Source organism: Podarcis bocagei (assembly GCF_964188305.1).
Source record: "Podarcis bocagei genome assembly, chromosome: 2".
In the NCBI taxonomy this organism is placed as follows: Eukaryota; Metazoa; Chordata; class Lepidosauria; order Squamata; family Lacertidae; genus Podarcis; species Podarcis bocagei.
Window position 1 is genome coordinate 114,046,512 of NC_138126.1, and position 20,281 is coordinate 114,066,792.

Genomic DNA, 20,281 nt, shown 5'->3' on the forward strand with positions numbered 1-20,281 from the left:
GGCCACAGACATGATATGTGATGTGATGGTGAGTTTGGGGTAGCCCAATGCAAAAGTCCTGAGGATCCATGTGGATCGGTGCTTTGCGCCATTGCAGCCCCACACAATAGTGGGTGTGTGATTTTTTTGGTACAGGCTGTAGCCATGGACATGCTATATGATCTGATGGTGAATTTGGGGTGACCCAATGCAAAACTCCTGAGGATCCATGAGCTTTTACCTCCCCCTCCCAGGCAGCCTCCTTTATCTCTAGCGTCCCTTATCTCCCTCCTGATCGCTTGCCGATCAGCTGCTTCCTTTCAACACCCCCTTCCTTCTTGTTTGCCTTAGTATCTTTTCCTTAGATGGAGCAGTTTTTTTGCTCCTTCTTTTCTCCAAGTTCTGCAAGTTCACTGTCTTTACCTCCCCCCTGCCAGTCAGCCTCCTTTATCGCTAGAGTCCCTTATCTCGCTTCTCTTGCCAATCAGCTTCTCTTGCCAATCAGCTGCTTAGTGGCTTTGTTTCAACATCCATTTCCCTCTTTCAAAAAAAAAGAGGACGATCTGCTTTTCGCCCCTGGTCAATTCGGCTCCAGGGACCACACATTCGCCCCATAAGATGCACAGACATTTCCCCTTACTTTTTAGAAGGAAAAAAGTGCATCTTATGGAGCAAAAAATATGGTATATCCGCAAACTGATGAGGAATAGTGAAGAACTGGACTTGATTGGGAAAATGAGAAACTGAGAGAAACTGAAAATGACATCTTCGCCCATTCCCCCCCCCCTGCCCAAAGTAAATGTTTGGGTGGAATTTCACATGAAATAAAGTGCTCTTATGCTTACATTGGTAAAGGTAAAGGGACCCTTGACCATTAGGTCCAGTCGTGACCGACTCTGGGGTTGCGGTGCTCATCTCGCTTTATTGGCTGAGGGAGCCGGTGTACAGCTTCCGGGTCATGTGGCCAGCATGTCTAAGCCGCTTCTGGCGATCCAGAGCAGCACACGGAAACGCCGTTTTCCTTCCCACTGGAGTGGTACCTATTTATCTACTTGCACTGGTGTGCTTTCGAACTGCTAGGTTGGCAGGAGCAGGGACCGAGAAACAGGAGCTCACCCCGTCACAGGGATTCGAACCGCCAACCTTCTGATCGGAAAGTCCTAGGCTCTGTGGTTTAACCCACAGCGCCACCTGTGTCCCTATGCTTACATTGACCCCAGCATAAACTGGCTTCTAATCCTGGTTTAAAAGATGAGAAAACGAGTGTAAAGGGTGATCATCTACCACCTATAAAGGATTTTGAATGTTCACTCTTTTAAACTGGCGTATAACGAAAGGCCTCAATGGCCATCTTCCACCTCTTTAGTATTATATTTACCTTCTATCAGAATGTGGCATATATCTGAAAGCAGTTCCCTGGACCTTGTCAAATTTGCAGAGATTCAGCCCTTAAACACTGCGAGTAGCTTTTTAATGCACTGGGCAGTGTTATCAAACATCAGAAATTGCCTGAACTGAATGCCCTGGAAGCATTTAAAATGCAGGTGTAGATGTTTGGGCAAAAGAGGTCATGTAGTATTATATTTTTAAAAGCAGCAGCAGGGGTGAAATATTGTACAATACTCTTAGATAATATTTGCTTTTCTCCTGGTAATAGCTTTCCTTACCCATCAGCTGGAAGGGGGGAAACGATGAATCCTGATTCCCCATGGAAATGCAACACATTTTCAGTAATGCACGCAAGAACCGGGATGTACTTACCAATAATGTTCAAGAATTTCAAAACAGTGTGAAATACTTCCAACAGGCTTGGTATTATTATCATTTCTGTGTCACTACTGCAGATACTGCAGATAAATTCCACTACTTTATCCTGCCTTTAAAGGGTCTCCTTCTTTTAGAGATAACATTTTAAAAATATATATATATATATTTATTTCTCAAGTTTATACATTTCACAATCATTTTGACATTTCAAAGCTTGACTTCCTTCCTCCTCTTTCTGTGGTTCCTTAAGTTTATTTTTAATATCTTCTGCATATCCAAATTAACTTAATTTGCTCATTTATTCATCGTCTTTAAATATATACTGCAGCTTCATGCTGCAGATTATTACAATAATCCTGCCAATGTTCTTACCTGTTTACAATTTATCTGTAAATATTCAATAAACCATTTCCATTCTTTTATTTAAAATAATGTTATCTTGATTTCTTATTCTTCCGGTAAGCTTTGCCATTTCTGCATATTCCATAAATTTTTGTATCCATTCTTCCTTTGCTGGGACTTCTCTTTTAGAGATAACATTGCCTGAATAAGGGGGCAGAAGGCGGAACAGAACTCTTCCTTGTATGCAAGAATGGACAAAGGGCTCTCAATACATTGGGGAGTGAAAAGTAAATTTTCACCTGTGGAATATTCTTCATTATGAAGCATATGGAGACAAGTTCCCTATTGACTTCAGAAATTGGGATGATAGAGGCATTTTATTTTATTTTGGTCGCGCTGTAATACCATCATCACCTAATAGACTTTTAAACTGCAAACAACAGTGGGCCAATTGCGTCTCTTTGAGGTGTGTGCAAACCCTCCAGTAGAAATCTCATTAGTCTTTTCAAACTTATTTTGCCCATCCTTGAAATTCCTCAGATGTTTGGCCTGAAAGGAACTCGCTATCCATTTCACTTTAAGGTGCAATCTGGTAGCAGCCATCCCTTGAAACATTCTGTCCGTCTGACCAAACTCTTCACCCTCCTTTGTGATTTCTCAGATGTGTTTCCTGAGGAGAAACACCCACATCTACTTCGCATTTCACTTCGGGTGAAATTTCTGTGACCGAAAACGTACGGCCCGCGCAACTTTCTGAACCCATCTCTCAATCTGGGATTCGATCAAGACGAGCCTACTTTTATAGCCTAACGTTAATTCTAGGAGGCTGCTGAATTTCTCCTGAGAAATTTCATTATTGACATGAATTCAGGTGAGCCTTTCTTCTGACGCATATTGCCATCTGGTCGTGCACATACTGTCTCAGTAAATGGGCCCACAGAGGCCAGCTTGGCAACCCTTTTGCGTATTATCTTCCAGTAAATGTGGTCCATAAAAAGGACCTTCTGTCACCTTCCACCCTCAGGCAAATTGTCACAGCAAGTGGAAGTCTAGCTCTATGCATCAAAGTAGTAGCCCAGATATGAGCGACTTATGAAACAATTTCACATTTCACCATACTTTCTCCAGAGTTATAATATTGCACAGAGAGAGGGATGGAGTGACTATCTATCTATCTATCATCTATCTATCTATCTATCTATCTATCTATCTATCTATCTATCTATCTCTATCTATCTATCTATCATCTATCTATCTATCTATCTATCTATCTATCATCTCTATCTATCTATCTATCTATCTATCTATCTATCTATCTATCTATCTATATCTATCTATCTATCTATCTATCTATCTATCTATCTATCTATCTATCTATCATCTATCTATTCTGGACAAACTACATTTAGGACTTATGCTTAGGACTATTTTCTTTTCTTCTTCCCTAACTAAATCTTTAAATTCTTGTTAAAACACTTTTAGATGGTGCTTAGGGATCAAAGAAATTCTCTCCTCAGCATGGGGCCTCTTAAGCTGTGAAATCTTACTTTCCCTGACAAAAGCACCAGCTTTGAGGTGAAAGATGGAAATCAGAGGCCTCAGAGACTGAGGGATAAGAGCTCAGGGAGGCTAAAACAAACATAAACACTGACTCAGGCCTTTTTAATGTGGCTTACTGTTATATAATGACATCAAGAAGCAGTTTTACCCTGAGACAGAGCCAACCTCGTCCAACATTTTCTACCTGAGTGGCAGCTGCTCCCCAGCACCTCAGATCTGAGCATAGCTGTCAACTTTTCCATTTTCTTGCGAGGAATCCTATTTGGAATAAGGGAATTTCCCTTTAAAAAGGGGAAACATTGACAACTATGGATCTGAGGTATGCAGAACCATGTGGTCTATCTACAGTGGTGCCTCGCAAGACGAAAATAATCCGTTCCGTGAGTCTCTTCGTCTAGCGGTCTTTTCGTCTTGCGAAGCAACCCTATTAGTGGCTTAGCGGATTAGCGCTATTAGCGGTTTAGCGGCTATTAAAGACTTAGCGGATTAGCGGCTAAAAGGCTATTAGCGGCTTAGAAAAAGGGGGGGAAGCAGAAAAAAATCGGAACACTCGCAAGACGTTTTCGTCTTGCAAAGCAAGCCCATAGGGAAATTCGTCTTGCGAAGCAGCTCAAAAACGGAAAACCCTTTCGTCTAGCGGGTTTTCCGTCTTGCGAGGCATTCGTCTTGCGGGGCACCACTGTATTATATGGAATGCCATATGTAGGCAGTTGGGTAATACCACCCAAAATGACAGAGGATGAAAGAATCCCTCAAAACTCTGTTTCTTTCTGAATGTGTCAGGTGCTTTGCCTGAGGAGGAACTTTCATATTCACTCTGAATTTTGCTTTGGGAAATCTATCGACACAGATTGGCTTGTTTTGCTTTAGGGTTAAGTTTTGGCGGCAGCTCCGAATACAGACCATGAGAAATGGAAGCATTAAATGGCCCTCTCTGTGTTTGAACTATGGCTCCTCACACATGCTTCTGAGCTGTTCTATTTTCTAGAAAAAGCAAAATGACCACAAACAGCTCCATTGTTCTCTTATAATGGCAATGGCGCCCACCTGAGAGGTGCCGGAAGTGAGTTTCAGTGAATTCTGGCTGAAAAAAATCCCTGCTTCTGAACAACCTAGAAGATCAGGCTAGGGGTTAAAATGTAGTGTTCTTGTAAGTTTAGGGACGAGGGACGCGGGTGGCGCTGTGGGTTAAACCACAGAGCCTAGGGCTTGCCGATCAGAAGGTTGGCAGTTCGAATCCCCGCGATGGGGTGAGCTCCCGTTGCTCGGTCCCTGCTCCTGCCAACCCAGCAGTTCGAAAGCACATCAAAGTGCAAGTAGATAAATAGGTACCGCTCCAGTGGGAAGGTAAACGGCGTTTCTGTGTGCTGCTCTGGTTTGCCAGAAGCGGCTTAGTCATGCTGGCCACATGAACTAGAAGATGTACGCTGGCTCCCTCAGCCAATAAAGCAAGATGAGCGCCGTGACCCCAGAGTCATCTGCGACTGGACCTAATAGTCAGGGATCCCTTTACCTTTACCTTAAGTTTAGGGAAGCAATCTCAAGAGTACGATCTCCCTTTTGAAGTCATGTATGCAGATCCATCTACGGCAGGCATAGGCGGACTCTGCCCTCCAGATGTTTTGGGACTACAACTTCCATCATCCCTAGCTAACAGGACCAGTGGTCAGGGATGATGGAAGTTGTAGTCCCAAAACATCTGGAGGGCCAGGTTTGCCAATAAAAAATCCCACTTCCGATATGGACTTCCAACAAAACACTAAAATACAATAACCTATTAAACATTAAAAGCTATCCTAAACAGGGCTCCCTTTAGATGTCTTCTAAAAGTTTGGTAGTTATTTTTCTCTTTGACATCTGGTGGGAGGGTGTTCCACAGGGTGGGCGCCACTACCAAGAAGGCCCTCTGCCTGGTTCCCTGTAACTCGGCTTCTCGCAGCGAGGGAACCACCAGAAGGCCCTCGGGGCTGGACCTCTGTGTCTGGGCAGAAAAATGGGGGTGGACACGCTCCTTCAGGTATACTGGACCGAGGCCATTTAGGGCTTTAAAGGTCAGCACCAACACTTTGAATTGTGTTCGGAAACGTACTGGGAGCCAGTGTGGGTCTTTCAAGACCAGTGTTATATGGTCTCGGCTGCTGCTCCCAGTCACCGCATTCTGGATTAGTTGTAGTTTCTGGGTCACCTTCAAAGGTAGCCCCACATAGAGCGCATTGCAGTAGTCCAAGCGAGAGATAACTATGCCTGATCTGCAGTTTAGAGCACAGACGGGGAAGCTGTGGTTGTTCTCCAACTCTTTTGTAACCGCTAGCTACTGGACATGGCTGATGGAATTGGAGTTGAACAGCACTTGGCGATCTACAGGTTCGCCACTCCTGGCTGAGAAAATGAAAACAAAAGCATTGCTATCTCCTTTGCAAGCTGCACACAACTTCAAGAGAATGCAGGATGCCAAAGGTTTCACATCATATCAGGCAATGATGGATCCAAATGCTGGCTCCACAGAACAGTCACTAATCACAAAGCAATCAGACGGTCAAGGAAAGAGCAGCTTCCCATTTTGCTGTTGAAAAGAATAAAGTCAGTTTCAACACATAGGCCTACTTGTTGAAGTATGGTTTTTAATAGCAACTGATAATGAAGAGCAAGGGAACATTCATAGACTTGAAAGCTGGGGATTCTGAAAAAAAAAACACTTACATGACTAAGTAGAGCAGGGTGGCATTGAAAAATGATTTGCAGTTCATTTGATGCTTTTAAAAATTCTACAGTATAGTGGCCAATTCCATAGGTTGGGGTTCCATGGGGTGGGGGGTATATAAAAATGCTTAATGAATATTACCCATGCATCCCAGAACCAAGGCCGTCTAATATTATCACATTGTTTTCAGTCTTGAGTACCACGTTTGCATGAGGTATGGGGAGGCCGAGTTTAATCACCAGGGTTGTGCCTAAACACAAGACTTTTCAGTGCAAAAATATGGTGCCTGTCATTATGGATAAATAGAGAAATCTGAACAAGACTAGTGCCTCCAGCAGAGCACTTTGAAGACTTTTATAAAAATAACAAACCCTTGTCAACACAAGAAATACAAGACAAACTAGAAGACACCCAAATGCCCTGGTTAACACAACGCCAACTACATGCCCTCTTAAACAACCCAACAGTAAAATCAGCAGCAACTAGGCCCCTGACAACCTTCGAAAACCTCCTCCTAACAACAAAGGGAAACGGTAAAGGGACGGTATCTGCAATATACAAAATACTACTCCAAAACCCCCCAAATCCCCTAGATGCAATCAAAAAACAATGGGAGAATGACATAGGCTATGAGATTAACCCCACTCAATGGACCAGAATGTGGTCTAAACCCCCCTTTAACTCACACTGAAACTCACCTACAGGTGGTACCTAACACCAAGGAAACTAGCGCTAATACACCCAGGAACCTCACCAAAATGCTGGAGAGGGTGCACCTCCACAGGCACATACCTCCACATGTGGTGGGAGTGTCCCAAAATCCAACTATTCTGGACAACAGCCATACAAGAAATATGTAAAATAACTAAGCAAGTAATAGACATCACCCCAGAATTGGCCCTACTAAACATCTTCCAAGACAACAATGCCCATTTACACCACAAAGAACTCATAGCCCACCTGATCTCAGCAGCCAGAAACACCATAGCCAGACACTGGAGAGACCTGTCAGGAGTAAGCATGGACCAATGGTACCAAATAGTATGGGAAACAGCCCAACTAGAAAAATTAACTAATAAACTGAAACTGACACGGGGACAAACAGAAGAAGACGCCTTCACCCTGGTATGGCTCCCCTTTATCACATACACCGCCCAACAGGACAATGACAATAATCCACCAACAGCATACAAATCAATATGGCTAACCTGATCCAAAACACCCACCCACCTCACTCACACACGAAAACAAAGATCACCACAGCCAATCACAAGCAAACAATCACACCCTAGGCCAACCCCAACCTCTCTCACCACCAAAGGAACACAAGTGAACAACACAAGCAACGCTGACACCAAACTCTACATACATTAAACATAATAGAAACACCGCCACCCGACCCCACCCCTATCCATCTTCCCTCTCTCCACCCCCTTTCTTTTTTCTTTTTTCTTTTCTTCTCCCCCTAATGCCTCAACAAATGAAATGGATTTGTAAAAATGTTACGTGAAAAAAAAATACGAGGCACTACACTTCTGTAAAACAAGAAAATCCTTAATAAAATATATATTAATAAAAAAGTAAAGTAGCAAAAGGAAAAATAATAAGAAGAATAATAATATATTTATACCCCACCAATTTGACTAGGTTTCCCCAACCACTCTGGGCAGCTCCCAACAGATTAAAAACTGAATAAAATATCAAATATTAAAAGCTTCCCTAAACAGGGCTGTGGGGTGGGTGCTTAACCCTTCTCCTGCCACCCTGTTTTACTCCCCAAACCAGAAATATGGTGATGCCTTTGACCAAACGCAGCAATGTAGCTAAAACCTTACCAAAATTACACATTTTGCCCCTGCCATCTGCTTTCGCTCCTGCAGTACTCTAGACCTATGCAGGTCTAAAGCAACAATGGGGTAAAAAACAGCTAGGGAAAAGAAAGTTTTTGGGGAAAACGACTGGCAAGGGAAGGATTAAGTATTGCCATCCATCCCACGCCTCCTCTGTCACAAAACACTGGAGTGTGCTGTCCCAAGGGAAAATGGGTCAGAGAGTCCTCATTACTTACCCCTAAGGCACAGTACCTATTAAACATACAGGTGATATGTGCTTTAATAATAACACAAACGATGCCAAAAGACAAGGTTTGTGGGAAGGGGTGCACTTTGCTCACCCAGTGCCACTGGGACAAACCTATCAATTTCAGCTTCTCTACGTTTCTCATATTTTTGGAAGCCAACAGTTTGGTCCTCCACATTTACACACCAGATTGCATTTTTTAAAAAAGCTGCATGAAAATTGCACTGTATTGCAAATTTCTCCAAACATTGTTGTATATAATAGTGCCTACTTTTTGCAAAGCAATTTCCTCTAATACAATGTATTTCTGTCTGTTATTTTCATGAATATGTGATTTTTTAAGGCACATTTCACGTGTGTGTGTGTGTGTGTGTGTGTGTGTTTCCCTGTGTGTACAGCGCATTCCTTGGTTTGCAAATTATATTGCAAAATTCACAGAAGTGCAACTTCTGAAGGATGGCTGTGTTTTGGTTTGCGTATTGTTTCAGAACGTGCAAACTAGGTAAGTTCACTTTTAAGTGTGGACTGAATCAATTTTTCACCCCCATCCCGAGTCATATGCCGCACTTTTATTATAAGCAATAAAGTTAACCAATCTGAAAGCAAATCCTAATTTCATAAGGGAAGCCATAAGTAGCTTATTTTTGGTATTGGTTTTACCCTTACATTTCTTTTCTTTTTTATAGCATTAAAGTGTGGCATTGAATATGATTCATAGGAACTGAGATCCTAAACACTTTAACTTGAAAGAAGTAATAGTTGCTTCTGAGTGCTTGACTATTTGGCATGTTGGAGCATGCCGAACCCATGACTCATCTTTTTCTTTTTTTTGAGAAACTTTAATTTGAGGTTTGTTGGATGGAAGACTGAAAGTAGACATGGGCTAGAAAACATCTAACTCCTCATGCGAGGAACTGCATCCTTCTGGATGTTGTTTGAGCAAACTTCTCATTGGCCATGCAGGTTGAGGATGATGGAAATCGGAACACCCTTCGGAGGATACCAGATCTTAACAATCAGCTAATTTGCTTTCTCTCTCCCCTAAAAAGTTGAGGTTATTTTTTTCCAATTTCCTGGGAGTGGCCCAAATGATAGAAATTGTTCTAAATTCTTAATTTCTAGATCTGAACAAACGCGTTGAGAAAAATCAACTATTCCCCATTTTAATGGTTGATTAGATCTGTTACCGGGACGCGGGTGGTGCTGTGGGTTAAACCACAGAGCCTAGGACTTGCCAATCAGAAGGTTGGCGGTTCGAATCCCCGCAACGGGGTGAGCTCCCGTTGCTCGGTCCCTGCTCCTGCCAACCTAGCAGTTCGAAAGCACGTCAAAGTGCAAGTAGATAAATAGGTACCGCCCTGGCGGGAAGGTAAACGGCGTTTCCGTGCTCTGCTCTGGTTCACCAGAAGTGACTTAGTCATGCTGGCCACATGACCCGGAAGCTGTACGCTGGCTCCCTTGGCCAATAAAGCGAGATGAGCGCCACAACCTCAGAGTCAGCCACGACTGGACCTAATGGTCAGGGGTCCCTTTACCCTTTACCTTTTAGATCTGCTACCTTTCCCTTGACTAGACTCTGTGAATGTGAATCAGCTGGATAGTTAGCTCATGACATACTCAGACCACCATACTAAAGTGTTGATTTTGGTTTATTTTTTAAAAGCACTAATATGGGTTGTTTTTCTATAAATGTTAATATGCGATAGCAAAGCATTCTGTGTATCTTTGTTTCCCCCAACCCTTATATTGTTTCCAAATGTTTCCTTTGTTCGGGGGCTAATATATATCCCTTTCTTGCTCTTGTTTGAGTAAACATGATTAAAGCCAGGCTGTTAGTTTAAAATGTGTGTTCTTGTTGTTGTTGTTAATTTGATTTATATCCCGTCCTTCATCAAAATATCTCAGGGCAGTGTACAACATTAGAAACACATTACAAAACTTCAATGGTAAAAATAAAATTAAAACATAGTAAAAAGCATACTGATGGGCAGCCCAATAGTAAAATAATCATAATGAAAACAGTCCATTCTTCAGGATAGGGCTGGTTCTCATACAATCACACTATGCACAAAAGCTGACCTCTGATGTCAGACATCCCTCAGTGACGTCTCACACCAGAGTGGCTGGGCATCCCAGTTAGATGTGTGGGATAAAGTAATAAATAATAATAATAATAATAATAATAATAATAATAATAATAATAATAATAATAATTCATTGCATATTTACAATGCTACTAACAAGAGCAATCCTATTAACTTTCTGGCCTCTTAAATTTGGAAGTCATGTCCCTACCAGAGAAGAATGGCAAATTAAGTTGAGGGACTATGCCGAAATGGCTAAAATGACCAGAAGAATCATAAATCAGAAAGAGCAAAATCTTAATAAAGAATGGGGAAAATTTATAACTTATCTTCAAGAGCACTGTAAACAGTTAAGATCGTTAGTAGCATTGGAATATCACTTGTAGTTGAATAGTGGATTTTGGATATAATGGAGATGTAAAAGATTTGGATCATCATAAAAGATGCAGGAGGGAGGAAATGATTAATAATAGGACCCTCAAAGGGGAGGATGGAAGTCCAGGAAATTCCTTGGAATCTTGTTTTTTATGATCTATGTTCAGTATATGACTGTTAAATTTTAATCTGAAAAACCAAATAAATAACTTTCAAAAATAAAAAGTCCTTCTCAGACTGAGTGCTCGGTCACATGGAATGTAAAGCCGGGAAGGGACCTGGGTGTCCCATTTGCAACCTGCCCAGCCCTCCTGAGGGACGCGGGTGGCGCTGAGGGTTAAACCAGAGAGCCTAGGGCTTGCCGATCAGAAGGTCGGCGGTTCGAATCCCCGCAACGGGGTGAGCTCCCGTTGCTCGGTCCCTGCTCCTGCCAACCTAGCAGTTTGAAAGCAAGTGCAAGTAGATAAATAGGTACCACTCCGGCGGGAAGGTAAACGGCATTTCCGTGTGCTGCTCTGGTTTGCCAGAAGCAGCTTAGTCATGCTGGCCACATGACCTGGAAACTGTATGCCGGCTCCCTCGGCCTATAGATTGAGATGAGCGCCGCAACCCCAGAGTCGGCCACGAATGGACCTAATGGTCAGGAGTCCCTTTACCTTTTACCAGCCCTCCTAATCAAACCTTACTTTGTCCTCAGGCAATTCTCTCAATGATCTTACTCAACATTTGACACCGTACCATATTGTTAACCTGGCTTGATTTGTGAGATGGTTGCTGTAAACAGGCCATCTTAATCAGGTCTCATCGACGCAAAGCCATGAAACCAAGCCAAAGTCAGTACCTTTATATTTGGTCACCACTGCTGAGTTCATGCTATGAGGTTCTTGGAAAGTGACAGTGAGTGATGTGCTGCTTGTCACCATGAGGCAGACGTTGGTCGGTGCCTCGGGGGCTCCTGGGAGCAAAGAGAAAACATCGTGTTACAGGCGGAACAAATACTTTTCAAACAGTGTTCATCAAAGAAACGTCCCCAAACCATACAAAAAAACTGGTGAGCTTTCATATGGTGTTGCTTTGAACGCTACTAGGCAGTCTATGCTAATGAGATCAGATGGACGCTATTTGTTTGTTTGGTGGTCTTCATCTCTTTTGAATAATGCTAGCACCCCAGAAATCAAACATTTCCTCGATATATGTAAATAAGAAACACACAGATGCTTGCCGAGATCAGTACTAGGACAGATAAGGAACCAAATAATGCGTTAAATTTTGTTACTTATTTTTTATCTGCATTTCAAATTATTGCTGAATAAGCAAGCACATTTATACAGCAGCTCAAATCATTGCTTTATTTTCTACCCAGTGAAAACAATTATCTGCAGCAGTAGCATGACCATCTTTTACACTTTTGCCAGAGAGTTAAGTTCCCAAAAGCGCAAGTGAACTTATTTTGGCGTCTAGCTATGTATAAGGTTGAAGTGTAAGCTTTATCAAACTGTAGTAATTGAAACAAGTTTGTTTCCGTATTATACACACACACACACACACACACACACACACACACACACAAATACACTTTTCAAATTTATACATTTCACTAGTTTTATACATTTCACTAATTTTACATTCATACATTCATTTTGACATTTCAAAATTGACTTCCACCTCCCTCTTTTTGTGGTTCCCTAAATTTATTTTTAATATCTTCTGCATATCCAAATCAACTTAACTTGCTTATTTATTAATCTTCTTTAAATATATACTCTTGTAAAACTTCAGGTTGTTACAATGATCTTGCCAATGTTTTTATCTGTTTATAATTTATCTGTAATGATTCAATAAACCATTTCCATTCTTTTATAAAAGATTTGTCATCTTGAGAGAAAGGCTTTAGGGAAATCACTGTCATAAAGAATATGGCAATCGTTTAATTAAATAGTGTGATGTACTGAGCTAGAAGGCAGCAACCTGATTGGTCTGCAGGAGCCGCCCAATCAGGCTCCAGGAAGAAGTGAATCAGCCAATCACGCGGGACCCATTGTGTAAATAATGTATATATAGCCAGAGGCTTTGGAGCAAAACTCACTCACCGTTGACCAGGAGCTGAAATAAGGAGCATGAAATCAACACTCAACTCCGAGTATATTTCAAATACTTTTAACTGCTTTTAGCCTATTAAACAATCAATCAATCTAGTAAATGTAAATTCAAATAAACATTGCTGCATCTCTTAAAAATAAAGGTGCCTTCTGTTTTGTGTAGCAGAAGCCTTAAGAAAGCATCATGTACTTGCAGAGGCTGATTTACAGCTATGAGAAATGTGGCTCCCTGTCATCTTCATCAACTAGGTAAGGTCTTCTCGAATCCCACCACCCACATTACTTTAAGTTTCTGAAGGCAACTTGTTCTATCTGCACCAGTTCCCCTGGTTTTAAGTCTGAGGTCCACTGCTCTGCATGAACGCCAGTGAGGATGAATAATTGGTTTTTCTTACTGGAATGTTCATAGCCCGATTTCATGCGCTTGTAGAGTCGGTGTCTCCACTCCCAGGATTTCAGCTGCTTCTCCTTCTCGGAGCTGTCTGTGCTGAGCCCTTCATCCATTACTTCTGCAGACAGATCGCTGACTCGTTGCTGAGCCTCTTGAACTAAGTTGCTCAGATGGATCGACCTGCTTTCCATGCTGACAACTATCAGGGGAAGGGAAATGTGGAAGTTAGCACTAGGACTTTGACATGGCAAAATTGCAAATTTCACCCGCTTGACCAGGGGATAGGGTGAGAAGAGAAGAAGAGAAGAGTTTGGATTTGATACCCCGCTTTATCACTACCTCAAAGCGGCTAACATTCTCCTTTCCCTTCCTCCCCCACAACAAACACTCTGTGAGCTGAGTGGGACTGAGAGACTTCAGAGAAGCGTGACTGGCCCAAGGTCACCCAGCAGCTGCATGTGGAGGAGCGGGGAAGTGAACCCGGTTCCCCAGATTATGAGACTACCGCTCTTAACCACTACACCACGCTGGTGAAGTGCAGGGGAGAAAGATCAGTGTGCGGGACTAGTCTGGCCAAAATCCTTTTGCTGTGACCCAGAAGCAGAGCCCCACCAGCATGCTCTATCACACTGCAAGAGAGTCTGAAGAACAGAACATAGGAAGAAGAGTTTGGATTTGATATCCTGCTTTATCACTACCCGAAGGAGTCTCAAAGTAGCTAACATTCTCCTTTCCTTGCAGGTTCTGCAGCTTCTCCTGGCTCCTTCATTCCTTCCTTTTAGGTATCTGGCAAAAGCATTCCTCTTTCACCAAGCCTTGGGCTGATTAACATCCAATGCCCTTTTAAAATGTGTTGGGGAGGGGAGATTATTGGGCTGTTCTTGTTCTTATTTTTACTGTGTATTTTGTGATTTTATCTTGTAAACTGTCCAGATCCCTGCAGGTATAGTGCAGTATACACTATACCTCAGCAGCAGCAGCATCCCTGATTATTTACTGTGAGAACTAGGAATGATGGAAGATAGAGTCCAACAACATCTGGGAGAGAAGAAGAAGAGGAGGAGGAGGAGGAGGAGGTGGTGGTGGAGGAGGAGTTTGGATTTGATATCCCACCTTTCACTCCCCGAAGGAGTCTCAAAGCGGCTAACAATCTCCTTTCCCTTCCTCCCCCACAACAAACACTCTGTGAGGTGAGCGGGGCTGAGAGACTTCAAAGAAGTGTGGCTGGCCCAAGGTCACCCAGCAGCTGCATGTGGAGGAGCGGGGAAGCGAACCCGGTTCCCCAGATTACGAGACTACCGCTCTTAACCACTACACCACACTGGAAGAACATAGGAAGCACCAAGCCTTACAAGGAGCGCTTGAAGGAAATGAGTATGTTTAGCCTGGAAAAGAGGTGACTGAGAGGAGATATGAGAGCCATCTTCAAATATCTTAAGGGCTGTCACATGGAAGAGGAAGCATGCTTGTTTTCTCTTGCTCTGGAGGGTAGGCCTCAAGGCAATGGCTTCAAGTTACAAGAAAAGAGATTCAGACTAAAAATTTTGGGGGAAACTTGACAGTAAGAGTTGTTTGGCAGTAGAGCTGACTCCCACGAGAGGTTGTGGGCTCTCCTTCCTTGGAGGTTTTTAAGCAGGTGTTGGGTGGCCATCTGTCATGGATACTTTAGCTGAGATTCCTGCATTGCAGGGGGTTGGATTAGATGGCCCTTGGGCCCCTTCCAATTCTATGATTCTAAGGGCTATTTAGGGACACGGGTGGCGCTGTGGGTTAAACCACAGAGCCTAGGACTTGCCGATCAGAAGGTCAGCGGTTCGAATCCCCAAGACGGGGTGAGCTCCTGTTGCTCGGTCTCTGCTCCTGCCAACCTAGCAGTTCGAAAGCATGTCAAAGTGCAAGTAGATAAATAGGTACCACTCTGGCGGGACGGTAAACAGCGTTTCCATATGCTGCTCTGGTTCACCAGAAGCATCTTAGTCATGCTGGCCACATGACCCGGAAGCTGTACGCTGGCTCCCTCGGCCAATAAAGCAAGATGAGCGCCGCAACCCCAGAGTCGGTCACGACTGGACCTAATGATCAGGCGTCCCTTTACCTTTACCTTAAGGGCTATTTATTAATCTAGAACAATTATATCTTGTCTCCCACAACAACTTCCAAGTTGCCTTGTAACAACCATTGGTACCATAACGAAACCACAAACAAATCCAGCTAAAAATTACATCAACATTAAAGATTTGTTTTAAATAATATAATAAAAAACCCATCCCAACCTTAGATGTACTTGCTAACTACATATTGAGTGCATCGTTTAAAGGAAAATGTAAAGGACCCCTGGACGGGGTCCAGTCAAAGAAGACTATGGGGTACAGTGCTCATCTTGCTTTCAGGCCGAGGGAGCCAATGTTTGTCCACAGACAGCTTTCCGGGTCATGCAGCCAGCATGACTAAACTGCTTCTGCTGCAACGGGACACCGTGACAGAAACCAGAGTGCACGGAAATGCCGTTTACCTTCCCGTTGCTGCAGTACCTATTTATCTACTTGCACTGGTGTGCTTTTGAACTGCTAGGTTGGCAGGAGCTGGGACAGAGCAACGGGCGCACCCTCCATCCAAGGGATTCGAACCGCTGACCTTCTGATCGGCAAGCCCAAGAGGCTCAGTGGTTTAGACCACAGTGCCACCCACATCCCTATGAGTGTACCCTTTATGTAAGTCTGGCCCTCTGTATCACTGATCCGCTGCTGGGCAGGGAGAAGGGAGAAAGGAAATTAAATCCAGCTCCCTGGTGGTGCCAAACTGCAAGTTCCCAGTCACATATGCAGGACCCAATCATTTTGCACAATTCCCTGACCTGCTGAAATTATGGGTATGAAGAAGCAGGGTTTAGCCTTCAGGTGGCCCCTAGATGGATCGAAACGCCAAATTTTAAAAATGGCGATAAGTGCAGAGCAATATTATTATTTTTTTAATGGAAATGAAGTGGTTATAGATTCGCATTCTCTGTGTTCATAGGCATGTTTGCATTAATGACAGGAAATGAATATAATTTATGATTGCCCCCGCATGCCATCAGACTACATTTGTTTACCGATGAAGTCAATGAAAAATTAGTTTAGTCTTTTTTTCTCTTTTTTCCTGACTGCTGTTTAGAACACTCAGGACTGTGTTTTCCTGCAGATCTGTCATGCCTAATGAATGTTGCTTCAGCCGTCAATCACGTACTCCAAAACCCTGTCACACTTTTTTTTTTCCAGTCACGAACCCATGACAGAAAAATAAACAAATAAATATAAAACTACACAACTCTTTTCATTGAGCAGCTATACTATACAAGGAGTGGGGGTGGGAGCGGGGGCAGGGGCAGGGGATGAAAATAATCTCCTGGGAAGGTTAAAAGAGCCCAGGATAAATGATAATGTAAGTGCTGTGGACATAGCAAAGCAATAAAGGTGCACCAATTCTGGCTTTTTTAAAAAGGGGGGGGGGAGTAATTCACCCTCACATACACACACAGTCCAGTGGGGAAAAAAATCGGCAATATTAGTAGCCTCAAGGTGCAATTTCCTGGAGCTCAGAGATTGACAGGTCAGTACTAAATGCTGTTAATTTAACTAACTCCAAATTAATGGCAGAGTCTGCTCAGTTCGGACCCCTGAAAACACAGTTTCATTATGGACATGCTGGGAAAGACCTAAATATAGGCATTGACGGTCTCAAGCAAAATCTGTAGGCTTCGGTGTATTTTTAGCCACAGGTAAGGCGTCAAAATGTGTGTCATGGATTAATGGGCTTGGCAAGCCGCTCGCTCTCCCCTCGCAAACAAACAAGCAAACAAAAACAAAAACGGACTGAGACTGTCCCATGAAAGAAGACAAAGGGCAGTTTCATAAGCCACTTGTGAAGTGCTCTTAGTGTATTAGCGGAGTGCTGATATTGGACAGGAGTGGGCCTTCAGTAGCAGCCAGCAAAGCAGACATAGCACAACCACGCATGTAAAATACAAGGATTTCATTTGTCTCTGGCTGTCAGTTTTCCCTCTCCCAGCCAGGGCTCAGCGAACTTCATTCGGCTTTCATTGGGATCCTGCAAGACCAAAAGCACAGTCCCAGGGCTCTAGATTCTGGATTTATTTATTTGTCTTATTTATTGTGCAGTTGCTCGAAGATCTCGTGTGGCTCGGTGCTATTAAAGGACAGAGAAACTCAAAGGTCGCAATTTATTGCACAGCCCCACATCCCACTGAATTTTCAACTGGACAAACTAATTCACTGGTTAGCATTCAGGCAGTGCTAACTGAGTGCTAGGTGCTGCTCACACCCAAAGGGGGCTTTCATTTGTGCACAGAAGACTTTTTGTGCAATCCCTTCAAAATATCAAAATCACAGTGCATTTTGGGGACTATATTATACAGCCCATGGGTAGGCAACCTAAGGCCCGGGGGCCGGATGTGGCCCAATCGCCTTCTAAATCCGGCCCGCGGACGGTCTGGGAATCAGCATGTTTTTACATGAGTAGAATGTGTCCTTTTATTTAAAATGCATCTCTGGGTTATTTGTGGGGCATTCATTCTCTCCCCCCCCCCATAAAGTCCAGCCCCCCACAAGGTCTGAGGGACAGTGGACCGGCCCCCTGCTGAAAAAGTTTGCTGACCCCTGATATAGCCCTTTTTTGGTGGGGAGAAATTTTAGAGCAAATTTAGCTACTCAAAAAGCAATAGGTGCATGGGTCTCCATTTGCAAGGTTCTGAAAAGTAAGCTTGACTGATGACACACACATCTATTATCCAGTTACAGCTAGAGCTGAATGGAATTTGTGCCCAATTTTCAAGCTGTTTTTTAAAAAAATAATAATAACCTGTAACTGGATAATAGATACAGTGGTACCTCGGGTTAAGTACTTAATTCGTTCCAGAGGTCCGTACTTAACCTGAAACTGTTCTTTGTTGGAATTCTGCTTGGGTCAGAGGAATGTGCCACAGCGTAGGCACCGGCAGATATTCCTGTCGACCTCCCCGCGTCTCCACTCTGCTGATAAGCAGGCGAGGTCCCGGCGATTCATCTCAGATGTGTGAGAGGAACACACCGTTCACCCTCTCTCCCCTTTGGTGTCCCCCAGGAGGGGAAAGAAGCAGACAGAAAACTATTTACATCCTTTATTTCTGTCTCTCATATCAGTACAGAGAAACACGTCTGCACTCGACAACAGCAAGAAGAAACTCCACCCATGTACTTCCAGTACAGGTCATATGACACACACACTGAGCTAACATCCGGTGCTCAGTTCAGATTGGACTGCCCCTTTGTTTCCATGGCAACAGTCACAAACATCCTGTCTGGCTTTCCAGCCACAAGCAGCTGACTGAGCTGCTGGAGCCTTTGCTTGCTGCAGCATTGGTGCTTTATGGTAACATACTCCCCCTAAAGCATCAATGCGTGCTGCGAGCAAAGCGTCATCCAGAGAAGAAAACAAACAGTTGTTATACTTATAACATTCCCCTGTTGTTTCAGTTCCACCCTTGGAACTACCCGCCACTGGTTTAACCAATGTACCTCTCTGGTTGTGTGACTTCACATTTCCTTGGTTAACAACTCTCTGTTGTGCCTTTGTCTCTGACTCAGACACAGCTTCAATCTGTCCTTGATCGTTTACAACAGCAACATATGCAAGGTTAGCAAAATCCTTTGAATACCTCTTGGGTGGTACACCCTTCGTTGCTCTCTCAGACCTTCGTAAGATCTGCTGCTCTTCTCTGCTTTCTGGTTCAGCCTCTGAACACTCTGGAGAACCAGTAGTAAGCTTAATCAGTGGTTTATCCTCCTCTTCTGAGGGTCTAGTCATTATTTGAGATTTCCTCTCAATGACTGTGACAACTGAGCTGTCTGAGCTATCAGTGTCATCATCATCAGTACCACTGAACTCAATAAGATCAAATTCATCATCATCATCATCAGAATCCTCTGTGGAAAAAGTGTGAACAATCACTCTCTCCCGTTCAGGAGCACTCTCTAGAAACTTTGTGAGAATCACCTGACCAGATTCAGACAAAATTACTCTGTAGAGACCTTTTTCATAACCTACAAAGATGCCTCTGGCATTCTTTACACCACTTGGAGCTTCTGTTCTCACATGAGACCCGAAAACCTTAAAATAGGCAACAGAAGGTTTTCTATTAAACAGCTTTTCAAAAGGAGAACATCCCAACTCTGTTGAGACTTTTCTCAACCACACATGAAGATAGGACGCTAGAGATTCGGCCCAATAATCATGTGGCAAATGTGAACTCAGCAATTGCGCATGCATCCCCTTTTGCAATTCTTTGTTCACTTTAACACAGACACATTTCTTCCATGCTTCTTCGGAACTAGCAAGTTTGTGTCTTATTCCTTTCTCATCCAGGAACCTCTGGAAATCCTGTAAAAGAAAAACTGGCTTGTCATCTGTGAAAAGACAATCAATGTTAGCATCATGCATACTTTTAACCTTGTCACAAAACTCCTGAAACTTTTCTAAAGTTTCCTGCGGTTTCTTCATCAAGTAAACCCAAGAATAATTAGTGTAACAATCAACACACACAAGGTAATATTTTGCACCGCCCCTAGATGGTTCTAGAGGACCAATCACATCAGCATACACCCGCTGAAAAGCTCTGTCGACCTTCTTGGACACCTTCCTGGTGCTCATACTGGTCACACCTGCAAGAGAAATTTCGTTAGAATCAGAAGTATTACATTTCATGTAATCACTTTGATCAAAAGTCAACAAATACAGTCCATCTTTCTCTTTGGCAGTAAGAAACAGTTCTCCATCTTTGTAGATCTTGCATCTTTTAGCATCATAGTACAGTTTTAGTCCCTTCTTTGCAATCTGCGAAGCACTCAGCAGACTAAATTTCAGTTCTGGA

The 20,281-nt window shown here is 43.2% G+C and overlaps 1 protein-coding gene and 1 long non-coding RNA gene across 5 annotated transcripts in view; one reads left to right on the forward strand and one right to left on the reverse strand.

Annotated features, from left to right (window-relative positions):
• LOC308580258 overlaps positions 1 to 20,281 on the forward strand; it is a 423,078-nt gene that overhangs the window by 374,819 nt on the left and 27,978 nt on the right. The gene's annotated exons all lie outside the window — the stretch shown is intronic.
• Positions 1 to 20,281, reverse strand: part of ANKFN1 (ankyrin repeat and fibronectin type III domain containing 1) — a 224,302-nt gene that overhangs the window by 82,565 nt on the left and 121,456 nt on the right. For all 4 annotated transcript variants that reach the window (XM_081181277.1, XM_081181278.1, XM_081181275.1 and 1 more), the window contains 2 exons: positions 13,382 to 13,576; positions 11,729 to 11,842 (listed from right to left, as the gene is read on the reverse strand). In XM_081181277.1, coding sequence (XP_081037403.1) covers positions 11,729 to 11,842; positions 13,382 to 13,576 — 309 coding nt within the window. The remainder of the gene's footprint in view (positions 1 to 11,728; positions 11,843 to 13,381; positions 13,577 to 20,281) is intronic.